General features: G+C 38.3%; 1 protein-coding gene across 3 annotated transcripts in view; it reads left to right on the top strand.

Annotated features, from left to right (window-relative positions):
- Positions 1-19352, top strand: part of LOC136882044 (zinc finger protein 771) — a 128331-nt gene that overhangs the window by 36354 nt on the left and 72625 nt on the right. For all 3 annotated transcript variants that reach the window (XM_067154547.2, XM_067154546.2, XM_067154545.2), the window contains exons 3-4: positions 5316-5396; positions 16088-16170. In XM_067154547.2, the coding sequence (XP_067010648.2) occupies positions 5316-5396; positions 16088-16170 (164 nt within the window). The remainder of the gene's footprint in view (positions 1-5315; positions 5397-16087; positions 16171-19352) is intronic.

Raw genomic sequence — 19352 nt, 5'->3', positions numbered from 1 at the left:
CAAATCTTAGCTAAACATTCAAAAACAATCCGGGCCGTGCTGGGTACTACAGCTAGTTTATTATAATTTTTTAATGCTATTTGTTTGGGGCTTTTGCCTCTACTTGCACCATGTAAATGAACTTGTGTGTAATTGGAATGGAGGAAGTGTAGTGTTGAATGTGAGGAAAGAAGTGTTAAGGACGACACAAACACCCAGGCCTCAGGCTAGGGATATTAATTGTTTACATTTAATAACCCCTGACCCAGCCAGGAATCGTCCTTCTATAACCAAAAATCTTTCACGCAAGTGCAACAGTAACATGCGAGTGTCAACACCCACTGGCCTCTCTCCAAACCTGAACAGAACAGAGGGAATAAGTTCAATTAGGTTTGGACCTTTGTCATGCAGTCATTCAGTGACAACTCTCTCTTCCTTTTACTGGATGTATGGAACATGGGCCTAATTCACATTGTTGCACTGTCCTTAAATACACCCCAATGAGGTAGAACGTAATCTTTACCTCTAGGCACTTCATAAAGTGTCTCTTCAACAATACCATCTGTAGCACATTTTTGCAGTACAGCATCATACTCATCAAATTAATTCTCACAAATAATTTTCTCAGTCATAGAACACAGTTCTTTTTCTGCAACATTGCTGTGTTATATATTACTTGCATTCCCTATTGTTTCTCAACTCTTGTTTCAAGAGGGCAATTATATTGGTGAAATTATTCTTAAGGAATTGGAAAGGATGGTAGATATACTCCATTGTCATAAAGCAGCAGGAATAAATTAAATTCGACCTGAAATGGTGAAGTATAGTGGGAAGGAACGGTTGAAATGGCTTCATAAAATAAGATTATCATGGAGTGTTAGAAAGGTACCTTCAGATTGGATGAAAGCTCTATTTGCACCTACCTATTTGCAAGCAAAGAGGAAGGATTGCATCAATCATCAAGGTATCTTATTAATCAGTATACCAGGCAATGTGTTCACTGGCATCTTGGAAGGTGGGGTGAGGTTAGCGGTTCAGAGGAAGTAGGATGAAAAACAGTGTGGTTTCAGACCATAAAGTGGCTGTCAGGATCAGATTTTCAGTATTTGTCAGAATTTTGAAAAATCTTTGTTGTTCGTAGTTTACATAGATCATCTGCTAAAAGGTATAAAGTGGCAGGAAGGGATTCAGTAAGGTGAAAATTTAGTAAGCAATCTAGCGTATGCTGGCAACTTTATCTAAACAGCAGATTTTGCGTAAAGCCTGCAGTCTACTGTCTTGGAACTTGAAAATACGTACAATGAGTATGGTATGAAAATTAGCCCTTCTAAGGCTAAATTGATGTCAGTAGGTAGGACATCCAAGATGACTGAATGTCAGATTGGGGATAATATGTAGTTGAAACAGGTAGATAATTTCAAATATTGAGGATGTGTGTACTTCCAAGTTGGTAATATAGTATGTGAACTTGAATCAAGCTAATGCAGTCTGCTCACTGTTGCAATCAACAGTATTCTGGAAGAATCAAGTCTTCTCCTGGATGAAACTATCTTTAAATAGATGTTGAGGGAATCAACATTTATATCATCTAATGGCCAAGCAGGCATCAATTTTTGGTAATGAGACCAAGTGTCTCATAGTGCATTGGCACTGCTGGTGGCTACAATTAGCCTATGCAGTGGCCTCCACGGTATGCACTAGCCAGCGTCTTGGTAGGTGTGTTAGGTACCAACTGATGAGCTCAGCCTAGCACACAGGGGCGAAACGCTGGCAACCATGAATGGGTTAGCTGGAAAATTTATAATATCGAATAACGGACCATTTATATTGATATCTTGACATAGGTGTGTTTTCAGACCAACTTTGCTTTATGGGGGTGAAAGCTCGGTGGACTCAGGATAACTTATTCACAACTTAGAAGTAACAGACATGAAAGCAGCAAGAATGATTGTGCATAAAAACAGGTGGAAACAACAGCAGGAAGGTACTTGTTATGAAGAAATAAAGGCTACGTTGCAATTGATCTCAATGGATGGAGCTGTAGTCATGAAGCGAATCGCGGTGGGATCATGTGAGACAAATGGAGCAGGATAGGTTTCCTAGGAGAATAATGGAGTTGGTCATGGTGTGTAAGAGGAATACAGGGAGACCAAGGCAATGATGATTAGACTCAGTTTCTAATGATTTAAAGATAAGACATATAGAACTGGTTAGAAATAGGGGATTCATGTGGTGGTACGTTCACAGAGGCTTGAAGACTGAACACCAAAAGGAATAATAGTCTATAATGAATCTGTATGCATGTATGTATGAATCTATTTCTTTAACAGGACATTTCATGATGTGCTCTCTGATAACAATTGCATTAGTGCAGTGTCCATGTTTACCACTATTGGCAGCGTGGTCCGAAGTTATCCAGAAGATTCCTCTATTCTTTATGCAGTACAAAATACTGAATGCATTCTTACATACAATCATCAGTTTATTACCTTATTAATGATATACAAAAATGCTGTCTGATTCAAGTGTTGATTCACTTAAAGTTCACCTCCTTGATAGTGATTTTTGATATGTCAGCCCCATTAAGGAAGAGATTTGCTATTAGAATAAGAATGAAACAAAATATTCAAGGAATGGTCCTTCTCATCTTAATTTAGCCACTCAGAATAATAATAATAATAATAATAATAATTATAATAATAATAATAATAATAATAATAATAATAATAATAATAATAATAATAATAATAATAATAATAATAATAATAATAATTGTGGCCTGTTGCAGATTTCCTGAACTGACACCTATATAAAAATATGAATATGTTAAATGTGTCATATCTTAAATACTGTGCATCTCAACCATGATGATAAGGAAAGGATGTGTTTCATGTAGACACATTACACTGCACCATTCCACATGTGTCAGTGCTTGTGCATTACGAAGAAATTATACCTTTATAGGACTCTATTGGATCCTCATATTCAGTACAAGATAAGAATTGCATTAGTACAGTATTCGTGTTTTCCTCCATTGGCAGCATGGCCTGAAGTTATCAGTGAAGTTACCCGGAAGTTTGTGTTGATTAGGAGGATGTAATAACGTCTTTCAAGTGTATAATTCAGTACTGCCAGTATGGATATGAAGCTGATATTATGTAACACTGAAATAATGCAAATACTGCACATATTTAATTGATTTAGAGGTATATTTTACACACTATTAAGTTAAAAGAAGATATATGATGGTTCAAACTTTCAGTACTATTTAAATAAGAAATGTTATTATTACATTCCTACTTAATTATAATTGGTACCGGTTTCAACCATTATTCTTCGTCTTAATCATCCGAACACAAATAAGTATAAAAGACAATGCACATGTAAATAAAATTTGAAGTTTAAATAATTCTGTCAGTGTCTGTTTGTGAAGCACTAAAACAGTTTAGGAAGCACTGTGTGCTGAAATTTCAGCCAATCGCAAATAAGTTTAAAAGGCAATGAACAGGTAAACAAATTATGAAGTTTAAAAAATTCCATGAGATGCTGTCTAAGAAGCACCATAACATTTTAGAGAGCACTATGTGTTGGCAATTTAATGTTATGTAGAATCTAGGATCAAATATGTATTTGTAGTTGTAGTTCATGAAGCACAGTGCCGATCCGCACATATGTCTTGCTACTCTTCAAGAACTTGCTCTGTACTACATTTACATATTTGATCTATGAATTCTTCATGATTTTGGAACTATCAACACACAGTGTTGATCCCTAAAAGTATATAGTTTGAAGTGTGTGGAGCATAAATGACTGTTTTGGGTGGGATAAACTTTGTCTCTTTTCATCCTCACAACCCATTGTTGAGTTACTTCCTTGGTCTTTAAAAAGGAAATCAGAAACATGATCAAATGAATAATAAGTCTGTCTCACAGTACTTCCTCTGTTTAAGCATTGCAATGGGTTTAATATCAAACAGAAATTGCAATGTCAGTTATAATTCAGTAACACTTAGTTAAAACAAAATGTATCCTTGGATTAGTTATATTGATTAGTGCTGAACATGGGGGTTGCATTCTTGAGACAACAATCTGACCTTTTGTTTCTTAATACATATGAAGTCGTGTCACAATGCACAATATATCTATATTGAGCAAGTTGCCATGCGGTTAGGGTCACAGAGCTGTGTGCTTGTATTCGGGGAATTTGGGTCGATCCCACTATTGGCAGCCCAGAAGATGGTTTTCCGTGGTCTCCTGTTTTCATGCCAGGCAAATGCTGGGGCTATACATAACTGAGGGCCACGGTCACTTCCTTTCCACTCTTAGCACTTTCATATCCCCTCGTCGCCAGAAACCTATCTGTGTCAGTGCAACATTAAGCAAATTGCAATATCCCTGTCAGCTGACCACATGTACTCATGCCTTCATAAGCAACACTGATGTGAGGCATACAGGCCCTCTGTGATATTGTAGATAACCTATATGTTATGGTTCATGTTGTTTAGTGCTCAGGACTTCCATATAAGGTGGCCTGCCCTAATGCCTGTTGTCTTCTGGATTGGCCCAGATCAAGTTTGTCACTTGTATCTTGGGTCTCAGTCTCATCCTTGGCTCTTACGATACAAAAGTGACTGAGATATGAGCTGTATAGGTAACACCATTCCTAATACAGCCGGATCCCGTAGGAAAAGGTGTGAAATAGCTGGTCTCTATGTACAGTTCAGTGAACATGAGAGACTGGTATATAAGAGCACAGTCTGGCTGTAGGAGGAAAGCAGTTGAAAACTACCTTACTCTTCATTTCCTTAGTTTGCCTCCTCAGTGACCCCTAGCTCTCTATGGCAGCTGATGGTAGAGCTGTTGAGGATTCTCCCTGCCTTCAGGCTGAGCACTTCATACAAGAGGAAATATGGAAGAGATATTTTCCTGCAGAGTTGTATTTGCTGGAACAGGATGTGAAACATACCAGTGATAAATTGTGAAGTTCTTAATATTTCAGAATTGGTTTGTTTATAATGAGCAGATTATTTGTAAGTATGTTTGTACATTTTCCTGATCATTCAGTGTTATTATGGGAGGTTTTGTATTATATAATTGTTCTTCTCTTCAAAAATAACTCTGAGCATTCAAATAGGACATTCCCCCACTTCTGAAAGTGTCTTAGTTGTCATGCTTTTATGGATACTCAACATGAAGATTTGCTTACAAATGATAATGAAGATTTGAAATGAAACTCTCTCATTTACTAGGAAATGATGACTTGGTAACCCCACTCATATATAAATACATTTCCAGATGTGTGTGAAAAATTTTCCTAATATCTTAACTTTTCCACAGGACATTTACAAAATTATATCTGAAGAGATGCAACTGAAAGAACAACCAAAATCTGAGTTGGCAGTGCCAAGAGAAACACAGGTGAACACATTTGAAGTAATCTAATATTTTGATGACATTTTTCTGATAAAGGAAATTGTAGGAAGCTGCTGAGTAGACTTCAATCAGCAACTCCTCATTTCAAAGCATACATTTTGAAGATCCTTGGAAAGATGTATAGTGAGATATCCAATATCTTGATACAGTGTTCATATCTCCTTCAGGTAGTTTGAAATTTTATGCTAGGTAATATATAGCAGCTGTTATTATTCAAAGTCCCTCCAATGCATGGCATCTGGTGGCTGCTTTCTTCACTTTTACTCATACCTTATCCTATCCGAATTTAGGCTACGAGCATGGCTATCTAACTTTTGTCATGTGCCAAAGAGCTCCAACACATTTCTTCAAAATATTGATCCAAGATGTCATTCTTCTTCTAAGTCCTCTTTTGCCTAAATTTGCTCCTCAAAATACAGTATTACTTGTAACAGACTGTCGTTTTTAGGAGTCCTCATAATGTGATACATGTATTTCAGCCTCTTGAGTTAAATTGTCTTGATAAGCTGAGGTATTCATTTCGATTCTTATCAATACAGACTGATTTTTGTTCAGATTGTAAATTGTTATTCTTTCTCGGTATCTGATAATGAATGCCTTTTGTTGTTGTATGGTCACTATGTATCTGTGCTTGTCCTTCTTAATTCAGTCCTCTAAGATCAGACGTAAAGTCAGGATTGCTTCATGTGTTCCTTGATTTCTTCTGTAGCCAAATTGATGTCCCCCAACTCATTGTCAAATTGTCCTTCATATTAAACAAATTGTGCAATAGTTTTCACACTTGTTAGCACCAGCTTTCATGGAAATATTATAACATCATTCTGCCAAAAATCATATGGCAATTCTCCTTTTACATTCATGTTGCACACTAAAGGGAATAACCTCACCATGCTGGTTTTTCTTAAGGCAGTCAATAATTCTGAGTGTATGTCATCAATTCCTGGTGCCTTGTTTATGCTTAGGTCTTTCAAAACTTCTCAATTTCTGACCTCAAAATTGGGACTCCCATTTCATCTGAATCAACAGCCTGTTATATTTCCAGAAGCCTATCATCTACTTCTTTACCTTGATACTGGTGTTGGATATGTTCCTACCATCAACAAAAACAGTGCATCAAGTGATTGCTATTAGTTTTTAACTATTTTATTCAGCACACAGTGTAATTAAGTATTCAAAAGACATAACATATTAACATATAAGATAACATATTAAAACTTCTTAATCTTTTATTATTAAAAATCTATGTATCTATTTATGTATCATAATGTCAATTTTAATTATCATGTCCTTTCTCAATTGTGTGATTAATATATTTTATGGCTGATGATGATATTTAAATGTCAAAACCGGTACCATTATTAAATAAATGTTGTAAATAATATCTTATAAAACTCATAATTTGCATGGAAAAGGCTGAACCATAAAAAACTTATCTTTGAATAGGTGCAAACTTACTTTATAATTTTATCAATACAGCATTGTATAATTTTAACTAACATGGCAAGTCTTTTTGAGACAACGAGTGTAATGAGATATACTAACGCATATTTCTACAAGTTCTTTACATGAACAGTGTGTTATCAACTAAAATTATGTTTTCACATTGACAACATTTGAATAACAAGTGTTTTATAGGAGTGGACAAATTATCGCCAAAGATTCAAATGCAACCGTAAATATCACATGTGATGATTTGAGTATTAGCATATAAACAGATCAACAGAGCTAACTTGTCTTATTGAACGTCATGTTATTGAGTGTGTATGCTAAGAGAGGAGGCAGGGGCCTCATTCATCGGCAGGCAGAACACCAGCAAAGGTAATGGCCACCATCTTTCTAACTCGGTAGTTATCTCCGCCATCTAGCCCGAGGGGAAGATTCCAGTCTTTAACTATGTAACCATCAATTTCTTCAAATGTAAACTTTCTTCCTGCTCATGTAAAAGTTCAAGTAATGCAAAAGTACTTAAACTGAAAACCGAGGATAGAAAGTGCTTTACCCTCATGAATTCCCCTTCTATTAATATTGAAGTGACTAGGGTCTTGTAACCGTTTTCGCTTGTAAATTGTAACTTAACTTGTCTATCTAGTCACCTCAGTAGTTTTCGATTAGTCTCTGCATCGCCGGGCCACAAGCCCAAATAGGGTTTTAACCTCTTGATTTAGAGGAGCGCAAGTGTCCACCTCCGTACTTTTTTTTCAGGGCCAGTAAGTGAACCTGTTGATTTCCATAACGGTCCAGTAGAATGGGTACTAGATACCCCTGTGTAAACTTATTGTATTTGTATTGAAAAATGTAGGTTGTGCTTAGAGAAGGTTGAAAGTGTAATTTTATTGAGCAAAGATGCTCTAATCTCTAGTGTAAAAGGTTGCCTTGAGTTGGCGGTTAGGGAGCGCAGTCTCCTTGGTTGATTTATAGAGCATAGAGGCTCTTTGTAATGTAATAGATATTTTTATGATGTTGAAGGGTGCCTTTGGAATGCCATATCTTGTAATCTTTGGAGCAAAGTGTTCTTCAGAATTGTGATTTTGAATTTCCCATGAAAGAAATTGGGAGATTCATCTCCTTGCCTATCTAACTAAATGCAACATTTGTGATGTTGGGACCTTTGTAAATTATGAGCTTGAAGCTCAAATCATAACCTACCAATTCTGGTTTTTCTGCTTTTCTTTTGTTCAAAACTACCTTTGTACCTGGAATCTTGTTGTTTGTTATATGTTAATATCTGAAAGGAAATATAACCTTTAAAATTAAGTTTTAAATTAATCTTTAACTATCGTGGATAGACCCACTCAGGCCCGCACCTTCTTTCACCTCTGAATTCCACAGATATCCCCGGAACATTTAGTATTGATACACGGATATATTTTTGTTATGTTAAAAGAATGCAATGTGTGGAAAGACTGTATTTCAAAGCTGTCTAGTTTTTTAATTTACTCAATGGTATTTTTCATAGACTTATTCGACAGCAAATTATAAATCCTTCTTAGAAATTTCTGGATAAATTGTGTTAATTTATACAATGAGTTTGCTGACGATGGGGCGTATGGGGACGTCAGCTTTATGGATCTTAGGTAAAGCTTTCACTACTGGCAGTCTGGGGTTCATAGTCATTATTTTTGTCTTCTCTTGTTCTGTAAATAAAAATGACGTATTTTTTAGGATTGGTTTTAGGAGACATTATATCTGTTTGGTCGGATCATTTTTAGTCACTAAAAGAGCTCTTCTTGAAAAATTCTTCGGTATTTTCGGTGTAATGGGTTTTTTTCATTATTACTGTCATGTTCCCTTTATCTGCCCTAGTGATAATGAGGTTCTTACCTTTAATTTTCTTTTTGAGATTTATTACCTGTTCCCATTCTACAAAATGTTCTTGGTTTTTATTGTTACTAGTAGGTAATTTTCTTCGTTTTGATACATGAATTTTGTTCACTTTTCTCCTCGGACCTCGTCTTGTATTTCCGGGGGCATTTTATTAACAGCTACTTCTGACTCTATAATATTAGCCCTAAAACAGCACGTATTAGATAAAAAGTTCAATACACTTAAGGCTAATGCGACGAGAAACAGGGGTACAAAAAGAGAAACAGAAAATCATAACCATTTAAACAACTTGATTTAGAAATTTCACCCTCCCGTTATAAATTTGTCAAATAGTATTAACGGAGTCATACATGAGTATAACAATAACTTTCACATGGCTGGGGTTCACACGAACTCTCACTCTTTGTGGTTTCCTGTAATGATGCCATTATTTCGATCAGCATTTCAGTTGTGGCTCATACAATTTAACCCATATCTCATCCAGCGTAACGATATTGCATAAGATAGCCTCTTCTTCGTACTTTCAGTACTCTAAATGGTCACGAGCAGCATCGTATCATAATCATTTCTGCATTTCCGTTGAATCATGCTGAACCCATTTTGATGAAATTTTTCTGAGGTCCAGGTGTTCCTTCTAATATGAAGCACGGTTGTATTCGCTAACCTGGGGTCGCGGGCCACCTCACTTATCATATGACATTGCGTATGCAAGCTCACTGGAAGAGATCATGTGCAGTGGAGCTCCGCGATCATAACATCTTTTCTCGCGTTCTGTGTAGTGTTAGTGGGTATCAGGGAGTATTTGAGCATTTAATTGGTGCGGTGGTTGTGTGAACGTGTTATCTTAAGAGTCTAGAGCTTGTTTTAATTGATTTCAGGGCATAATTTTATTTCACCTTATTGCCCGAAGTGCCTCCATGCTGGATTTTGCTACATTTGCTCCATAGATAAATTACTAAGAGTGTATTTTGGTTGCTAACCTTGTCCTCACAACCACCCACTCGCTAAATTTTCTTGGTCTCCATAGATACTTCCAACTAGATATATAAGTCCACTCTTCCATTGAGGCGTTTCTAAGGCAACAGATCTTTGCCTACTGCTGGGAGCCATCTTGGTGGCCTGCGATAATACAATAATGGGAGTAAGATGCGTCGTTGCAGTCCATCTAGCAACAATCACCACTCTATCATCCACTAAAGTGTGGTGATTACTATGGCATGTATGGCATGCTGTACTGCTTGTAGCCATAGGAGCGCAATCAGAGATAATCGGCAACTAGAAAGATGCTCCTGGAGGATACCATCTTTATCTCCAAATGTCGAATAAGGTACAACTCCAACTACACCTGATTATGTCCATGAGGTCTAACATCCTCAGCAGTTTTTGGATCTCCAGTCGTCGTAGACTCTATGCCACAGGGCCAGCATCCCGAAACTGTTAAGGGCCGTGTGACTGTTGATGTGCACCAGCATTCCCACGTAAAAAGATTTCACGCACAGGTGTCATTTGGAAAGCAACATCATCTACTCAATATTGAAGTCCTGCGGCGATCGTCAAGTTGCAACGGGGGCAGGATAGTGTAGTCTGGGAGCTCCTAGTGATGAGTCGGCACGTAGGCGGCGAGTGTGTGATCGCCATTTTGCTCAAGGACAGACTGTAGAGCAATTCGTGTGCTACACCCGTGACTGAGCAGTCCTATTTAGGATTCCGTCTGCTCACCCTGAATGGGGAGGGGGCTATAAAAGGTGCCCTAAACATAGGCAGTCTAACTTCTCACCTGACTGGATTACCGCGTTCAGTGGGTACACCAATTCGCGGTAGAAACAAAAGAAAGATTTGCAACATGAATATAGCTACCTGGAATATTCATACTCTGATGGACACTAATGTAGATAACCGTCCAGAGCGACGTTCAGCAATAATAAGTCGTGAGCTGAAGAAATACAACATTGATATCGCTGCTCTTAGCGAAACTAGGCACGCTGGAGAAGGACAACTCGAGGAACTTTTTCGGTGGCTATACATTTTTCTGGAAAGGAAAATATGAAAATGAATTTAGAATTCATGGAGTAGGTTTTGCAATAAAGAATGAGCTCATTCACAATCTTGATGAGTTCCCATCTGAAATTAATGAAAGACTCATGACACTCCGTCTGAAACTCATGAACAACCAAAGAGCTACGATAATTAGTGCATATGGCCCAACACTGAAGTCAGAAGATGATCAAAAAGAAGCATTCTATAACCAACTTGATGAACTCCTATCGAATGTACCCAAGTCAGGTAAGATTATTCTGCTGGGAGACTTTAATGCTCGGGTTGGTAGCGAATCATCACTTTGGCCTGGAACTATTGGTAAAGAGGGTGTAGGCAAAATCAACGCAAATGGAACCCTTCTACTCACGAAGTATTCTGAATATGATCTTGTCATTACAAATACACTCTTCCGCCAGAAGGATAGGTTTAAAACAACATGGCAGCATCCCAGATCAAAGCACTGGCACTTAATCGACTACATTATTGTCCGCGCCAGAGATAAGCGCGATGTTCGTATAACCAAAGTTATGACCGGTGCTGATGATTGCTGGACCGACCACCGCTTAGTTCGATCTGTGATGGCTATACAGGTTCCTCCAAAACGGCAGATTCAGGGGAAAGCAAGAAAACAAAAACTAAATACTGAACAACTTAGGAACAACAGTATCAAATCTGCCTATCAAGAACTATTGGCTGATAAACTTCCAAATGAATACCCAGAAGATATTGAGCAGCACTGGTCGTTATTAAAATCAGCTATTATAGCAGCTGGCAAAGAAGCAGTTGGTGTTAATAAGAAGAAACATCAGGATTGATTTGACGAGAACGACAAAGCAATATGTGACCTTATTGATGAAAAGCGGAAAGCCTACAACGTGTAGCAAAGTGATCCAAATTCATTTCCCAAGAAACATAGATATTAACAACTCAAAGCGGAAGTGCAGAAGAGATGCAGGATGATCAAGAATGAACGGTGGATAGGTAAATCAAAGGAAATGGAGAATTTAATTGCCTCCAACAATACTAGTGCCTTCTTCAGTGCTACCAAAGCAATTTATGGTCCCTCTACCAAAGGTCTTAAGTGTCTAAAATCCAAAGACGGTACTGAAGTTCTTAAAGACCCTGACTCGATAGCTTCCCGTTAGAAAGAACATTTTCAAGACCTCCTGAACAGAAACTCACATGTCGAGGAAGATGGGTTTGCTGATGTTCCACAACAGCCAATTCAAGATCACTTTGGTGAAGTCCCTTCTATTCAAGAAAATGAGAAGGCCATTCATCAGCTGAGGAATAAAAAGGCACCCGGACAAGATGGAATTCCAGCCGAGCTCAAGGAGGGTGGTCCTTTGCTATTCACCATACACACATGTTGATTGTGAAAATATGGAACATGGGAACAATCCCTGCTGATCTACGGGATGCTTCCATCATCACTATCTTCAAGAAAGGGGATACGACTCTGTGTAACAATTATAGAGGAATATCATTACTCTCTGTTGCAGGAAAAATTCTTGCTAGAATATTGTCTAATCGTCTACTGCCATTGACTGAAATGTGCCTACCAGAAACTCAGTGTGGTTTCAGGCCAAACAGAAGTACAATTGATATGATTTTCAGTGCAAGGCAAGTGCAGGAAAAGTCTAGAGAGCAAAACCAACCCTTGTACATGGCTTTTATCAATCTTGTCAAGGCGTTTGATTCTGTTAATAGAGAAGCTCTATGGAGAATTCTAGCTCTGATCGGATGTCCAAACAAATACATACAGATACTCAGACTGCTACACGACGGCATGTTTGCTACTGTTCTTTCTAATACAAAACCAGGAGAACCTTTCCGTATTTCTACTGGAGTAAAGCAAGGTTGTGTAATTGCTCCAACATTGTTCTCACTATTTGTTGGAACTATACTACACCTTGTGGATGATAAACTGCTATCAGGAGTAGAACTTCTGTATAGAACTGATGGAAATCTGTTTAATATTAGCAGACTGCGAGCTAAGACCAAGGTGTCCTCAGTGTCAGTTGTAGAGCTTCAGTACGCAGATGACAATGTTATCTTAGCCAACACAGAGGAAGATCTGCAGTCAATCCTCAATTCTTTTAATCAAGCATATGAGAGTATCGGTTTGGAAATTAATATTGATAAGACTAAGATCCTTTACCAGCCGGCACCTAATTCCAGTAAGAGAACTCCAACTATTACAATCAATGTCCAGTCTCTGCAAAATATAAATCATTTTCCTTACCTTGGAAGCCATCTCTCGACATGTGCAAACATTGATGCAGAAATCCAATATCGTTTAAGATGCGCTAGTGCGGCCTTCGGTCGTCTCCTAAGAAGAGTGTTTGACAATCATGATATCAGTGTGAGAACCAAACTGTACGTTTACAGTGCTGTTGTAATTCCTACTCTTATCTATGGTTGCAAGACCTGGACAACCTACAGGAGAAACCTAAAATGCCTGGAAGAATATCATCAACAATGCTTACGGAGAATACTGAAAGTTAAATGGCAAGATCGTCGAACGAACATTAGCACCCTCGAGGAAGCCAACGCTACAAGCATAGAGGCAATGATAGTCAGGCATCAGCTACGCTGGGCTGGTCATATCGTCCGTATGCCAGATACACGCTTCCCAAAGAAATTCTTGTACTCCCAACTAAAGAATGGCCAGCGTAACCATGGAGGGCAGCTTAAATTATATAAGGATGTTCTAAAGTATAATCTTAAAAGATGTGATATTGATACGCTCAAATGGGAAACTACAGCCGAGGATAGACCCAAATGGCATACCATTGTATACAATGGAGTTGAACATCTAGAAAGAGATAGAAGATTAGAAGCTGAGAGGAGGAACCGCAGGAAAGAACGAGCGAATGCGAGTGGTGGCATTCCTGCACAACCATCTGCTACAACTCCTAGTGTGTGCTGTCACTGCCTTAAAATCTGTGCTTCCAGAATCAGTTTGTTCAGCCATCTGGGACGACACAATTAATGTGTCCAAATGACATTGTATTTATATACTACATATTCGTTGACGAATAAATGCCTATGATGATGACATTGACCAGTGTCCTTTAGCACGGCGAGAACATGCACTTCTCCTTCACTGACACTAGGATGACCTGGCTGAAACACCTTTGCCACTTATTGGCATCCCTCCTTAAAGGCTTTTACCCACCGTGCCGCTGTCCTGTAAGGCTATGGAGTTTCGCTGCAAGCTTCTTGAAGACCTTGAGGACACTCTCGTGCTGTATGATTCAAGAACATCGTGACAACACTGACTTAGATTGCCGGCTAACCTGAGGCTGTGTTCATTATGCCAGTTTGCATGCATGTGATGTGAGAAGGTATGCTCTAAGGTAAGGTAGGTATACAACTAACGTGTCCTGTCAGTGACATTATTAGATGCCATCGCAAGGCATCTCATCAGCAGTGTTGTCACTCTTTAAAGTTCCAACCATCTTACCTCCCGTACTCCAGTTTGCCTTCATTTTCTAGAGCTAATTAAACATCATTTCTGTTTTCATCCACCTGTGGCCTACTTAATCTTCATATGACCATTCCATTGAAAATATTGTATGGATATGTCTGGAGAATCGCCTGTTTCAAGCTTCTTTCTTCTCATGAAGTTAATATAGATTGTTGTTTAAAGCTTTGTTGTTGTGAACAAGTGGGTTTGCTTTTCCGGTATAAAATTTTATACTAAAGTCATTATAATTCTACATGTGCTTCATGGAATATCCATATATGCAGCCGATACTGAAGAGACTCATCTGTGAAGAATTGAGCCTTGCGAGCTTCCATGTGCTTTGGATCCTTAATTTTTTTTTTTTTTTTGTTTTCAGCATTTACTACACATGAAACTGGGAGTTCCTTCTCTTTTGCTGGTTGTTGGTTTCAAAATGTACAACATTATTTATGATCCTGCAACTGTTACTAGTAAGGTTTAGATTGATTAATTCATTTGAATATTGCTCTGTTAATGAAATAATCAATGACATTTAAATAAATTGAATCCTTTCACCTTTGTTAGAACAGTTGAAGACCGGGCGAGTTAGCCGTGCTGTTAGAGGCGCGCGGCTGTGAGCTTGCATCTGGGAGGTAGTGGGTTCAAATCCCACTGTCGGCAGCCCTGAAGATGCTTTTCCCTGGTTTCCCATTTTCACACCAGGCAAATGCTGGGGCTGTAACTTAATTATGGCCAGGGCCACTCCCTTCCAACTCCTAGGCCTTTCCTATCCCATCGTCACCCTAAGACCTATCTGCATCGGTGCAACGTAAAGCCACTAGCGAAAAAATAAGAACACTGGAAGGTTCACTTGTGAGGAAGCAAAGTGTAAGGTTCCTTTCTTTCAAAAACCCTGAGAGATAACATCATTCTAACATTGCATACAAAGTCAAGTGTAGACTACTTCAGTTGAATGATATTTTTTTAAAAAAAGGTCGGCTGTTCTGGTCATGTCTAGGAAACATACTAGGTCATTTTTAACTCTCTGATCAGAGTCCTTTGAAGACCAAACCAAAACCTGTGGCTCTACAGCTCTGTTGAGCATTACCCTGTCATGCGACCCCTGCTCAGCCTGATGGCCTGCAGTTTATAAGTCGGGGTGTGGTGAGCAAAACAAATTTTCTTGGCCTTTGTCTTGGCTTTTTTGGACTAATGACTCTACCTCTCTATCAATTAACAACTTCTTTGTTCTCTCACAGCCTGACTGTACCAGCAACTAGCCGTCAGAGTCTGATAACAATCCCTGACTTGTTTAACATTCTCCTTTAAAATCTGAGTGTAAGTGTTGTAAGTCTATATTAATAAAGCCTTCATATTGTCTAGAGTCAATGAAAAGTCCAACCACTGACTATTTGTTGTACGAACTTGAACATGGTAGGCAAGATGGTAGGTTAAGATCCAATGTAAGTCTGTCTGACAATCAGAGTCATCTGCAGGAACACGAGAATCAAACAAGTGACCAGTCATTTAAGAACACATAATAGGATGAACACGATGACAGGAAGTTGTAGGAAGAGAAAAAAATTGCGGAGATTATTGTTGTCTTTCAAGTTTCCTTCTTATTTTGCTTCCTCTTCCAGTGCTGCCCTCTTTATTTTATTATGAGTTCCTTTTCTTGTTTGTAACTTTGACTTGACACTTGTTTGCTTGTTTTCTTTTTACATTGGGAGAATAAATTGATATTTTTATTGTGCTACTATGCTGTTTATTTTGTCAGCTATGTCATGTCTGTTTATAAACTTTTACTCTAGTTATCTGTTTACTCTAAATTTCTTACTTCGTTTTGCATATTTATTCCTTACAGCCTACCAGCAATATTAAGAATGAAATAAGTGTAGATGATCACGCAGTAGGTCAGTTGGTCGCTTGTTTCAAAGAAGAAGACAAGTAAGTACTCTTGAGCTTAATTAGGTTTTACATCCTTAAACCTCGTCATTATGGAATTTGCCATTTATATGTTGACTAGCTCCCTCTGCAGACAAGAGGTGGAGTGAAGTCCTCAATATCCCAATATCTTGGATTCAAGGCAACTACAGGTCCATCCAGATCATTCTCGAATTCTGTCTCCTGTACTTCGCTCATGTTCCGAACTTGTTGGTTTGATCTTGGCTTGTGAGAAAATTCCACAAAATTAAAATAAGTCGGCCTGTAGTATCGAGTGATCAGCAGACCTAGTTGGCACCTTCAACAAATTATTAAACAGATTAATTTAAAACACCACCTAATCGATACTTTACTTCTTGCCTTTTGGCACAATTATAAACACATTATGATATACAGAAGATGCTTCGACCACTCAGTGGTCATCTTCAGTTTTCTTTAAATAGCTTAGGTGAAACAATTGGTTTGTAAGTACAATAAAATCTTAAATTGCTTTCGCATGGAAGCTTATAACTATTGCTTATAGCGTTTGAAATTTAGGGGGGAAAACGTGGGGGAATTTTAGTAATGTGGTGTGTAAAAAGGTACGTAAATTACAATTCTCTTCGACGGTAATATTAAAAAATTTATTTCCTAATTGAACATATTTAAAAATCTTATAATGTCTGTAAGGGTAATTTTTGTAAAAGCAGTAGGTGGCTTGATTTTGCTTATGTTAAAATCGATGTGTATAACAGTCTTCAAGTTTCTTATTGATAGTCTGTTGTGTTAATTATCCTCCTGTATAGTTGCTTTTTACTTTTAGTACCAGGTTGTGTTGATCTGTTAATATACAATGGTTCTATGGTGACTTCTCTGTTGAGTTGCATCGAATAGCGGTCATCAGATTTGGGCAGCTTGTCTCACGATTTGCAACCAGCAGAAAGATCGTAAAATGTATATATGTGTCGTTAAATGAAATTGTTCTAATTTAGTTTGACCTCGGAAAGAAGTTGGCGATAAGGGGTATATTGCTTTGACGCAGCTTTCTGGAATGGTGTTTATACTCCACCGCCTTGGGACTGTTTTCGTGTATACCACCTAGTTTTATGGTGATATGTCACAGTTTAGAAATAGGAAAGGATTTCCACCTATCAATACTTATTTATTGCACATATTATGCTACAGTACCAGTTCCGACCCCCTACATAGGGTCATATTCAGCTGAACTATATATTCACATCTATATCATGAAGCTATGATTAAGATTACATTGTCTAGGGAATGCCATATGATAATAAACACTTGGTCACATCCAAATGGGACATGTCGAAACGTGAACTGGCGTGTATGTCACTATGTGCGACAATGCAATTGTATGTCTATAATGATATGCTTTAGGCCGTAAAATTAGTTTATAAAACACATTTCTGCTTAAAACTGGAACTCTTCCAGCCCTGTACATTGTTTTATTGTTGTCGAAACATATGAAAAAGGGACGGCAATAATATCTGTTCGTGCGTCCGACATCTTGTGCTAGCGCAAGGCGAAGCTCCTTGTAGCGAGCTGGACACGTCACGAGCAACGAGTCTGCAGGTGACGTCAATATCACATGTTACATGCCTCTCCATCGAAGGTACTAGAAAGAAAAGGCCTAATTTTTCAACCGCTTAAGTTTCGGACATGTGACATGCATCATCATGTAGCTCATGTTCCAAATGCAAACATATATTAATTTCAGTAAATTCCGTCAAGGCATTCTAAAGATATAAGCCAATTTCATCTCTGTGACGTAGCAAGCAGCCTTGAGCCGTACTGAATATAAGCAGAGAGCCAGGCCACAGCAATGCAGTTCACGTCGAGTTCGCACCAATTTCGCCCCAATTTCACATCGCGTTCGTGTCAAGTCTAAATTCTTTCACAGCTGGCTAGTATATCACGCTGCGCGCGTCGAACCAAGTATTCCTGCGACCGGACCTCGCACTACTTAGAAAGTTTCGATGGCTAGTTGATACTTAGTCTCTGCGATACCAGTGAGTAACCTGTACATTGTGGGACTTGTAATTCGTCTGATATTCAGACTTAGAAAATGAACGTGTGTAATTTCAAAGTCTTAAAGACTTATAGTATTCAGCAACAGTTGTACTTGACACTTAGTAAATATCTTAGTTGACGTGTGAATAACCGTAACCAACTTGGGGTTAACATAAATACTTCGCATAGTAATGATCTTGGACTATTTGAACTTTGAATTTCATGAGTGTAGGTTATAACACTTTGATTGTCTTGGGAGCCTAGAACACTGTCATTTGTGTAGAAGAACTGTTCGCGCGTCGTCAAAACAGGCTGTGTTATTTAAAATTAATGCATGTGGACTAACTGTGTACCCAGTGTTATCGTGAAGTATAGGACTTATACTTGAATAATTGAGGTATTACAAGAGAGAGTCGCTTATTTATTTTGCGGTGAATTTGAGCAATTACAAACTGTGTTCCAAATGTAAGTTAATTTAACCCTACGAACAGTGAGCAGTAAGTGGTTAGATTAACTGTGCCGTGAACGATATTTCTCATGATTGTGATAGACGATAAAAGACTCGCTCCAACGTATTTCTCATCGAAGTGAATGGTGATAAAATGTGAAACAGTCACCAGTGATAACTGTGCAAAATCAAATAGTGCACGTTTTCGAGATAGAACGACGGAGATCGACGTAAAACGACGGAGATCGACGTAGAACGGCGGAGATCGACGCAGATTTGGTACTACGCGGGAATGGTTCCAGGGGCGTGGTACCATTTAGCAGCTTGGGGCCTGCTGACAGCCGAATCCCAGATTGTTGTTCGCAGAGTGGTTTTCCACTGTTCGAGAAGGCGTATATCAGGTGATGTCAGTGCTTATCCATTAAATTCTGACGTTAAGCAGGACCTTTATGAACTAAGTCATTACGGACAAAGAACATTAAAGAGTTTACTTAATTAATATTCTACTCGAACAGTATTAGCGTTTTCCAAGTCAAGAAAGACTTTCAACAACAAAGTGCTCCCGTATACTCCCATTTATTAGAACTTTGAGGTATCAATTAAGTGCACTATTCGTGGTGAAAGTATAACATAAACTCCAAATTTGCCATATTTTTCATAACGTGTGCTCAGAACTTTAAAACACTAGATTTGATTTCAAATTTAACGTGTTCTCGAGAAGAAATTT

This window comes from Anabrus simplex, chromosome 10, assembly GCF_040414725.1.
Source record: "Anabrus simplex isolate iqAnaSimp1 chromosome 10, ASM4041472v1, whole genome shotgun sequence".
NCBI lineage: Eukaryota > Metazoa > Arthropoda > Insecta > Orthoptera > Tettigoniidae > Anabrus > Anabrus simplex.
The sequence above is the reverse complement of the archived record's forward strand: the minus strand, read 5'-3'. Positions and strand labels throughout refer to the sequence as shown.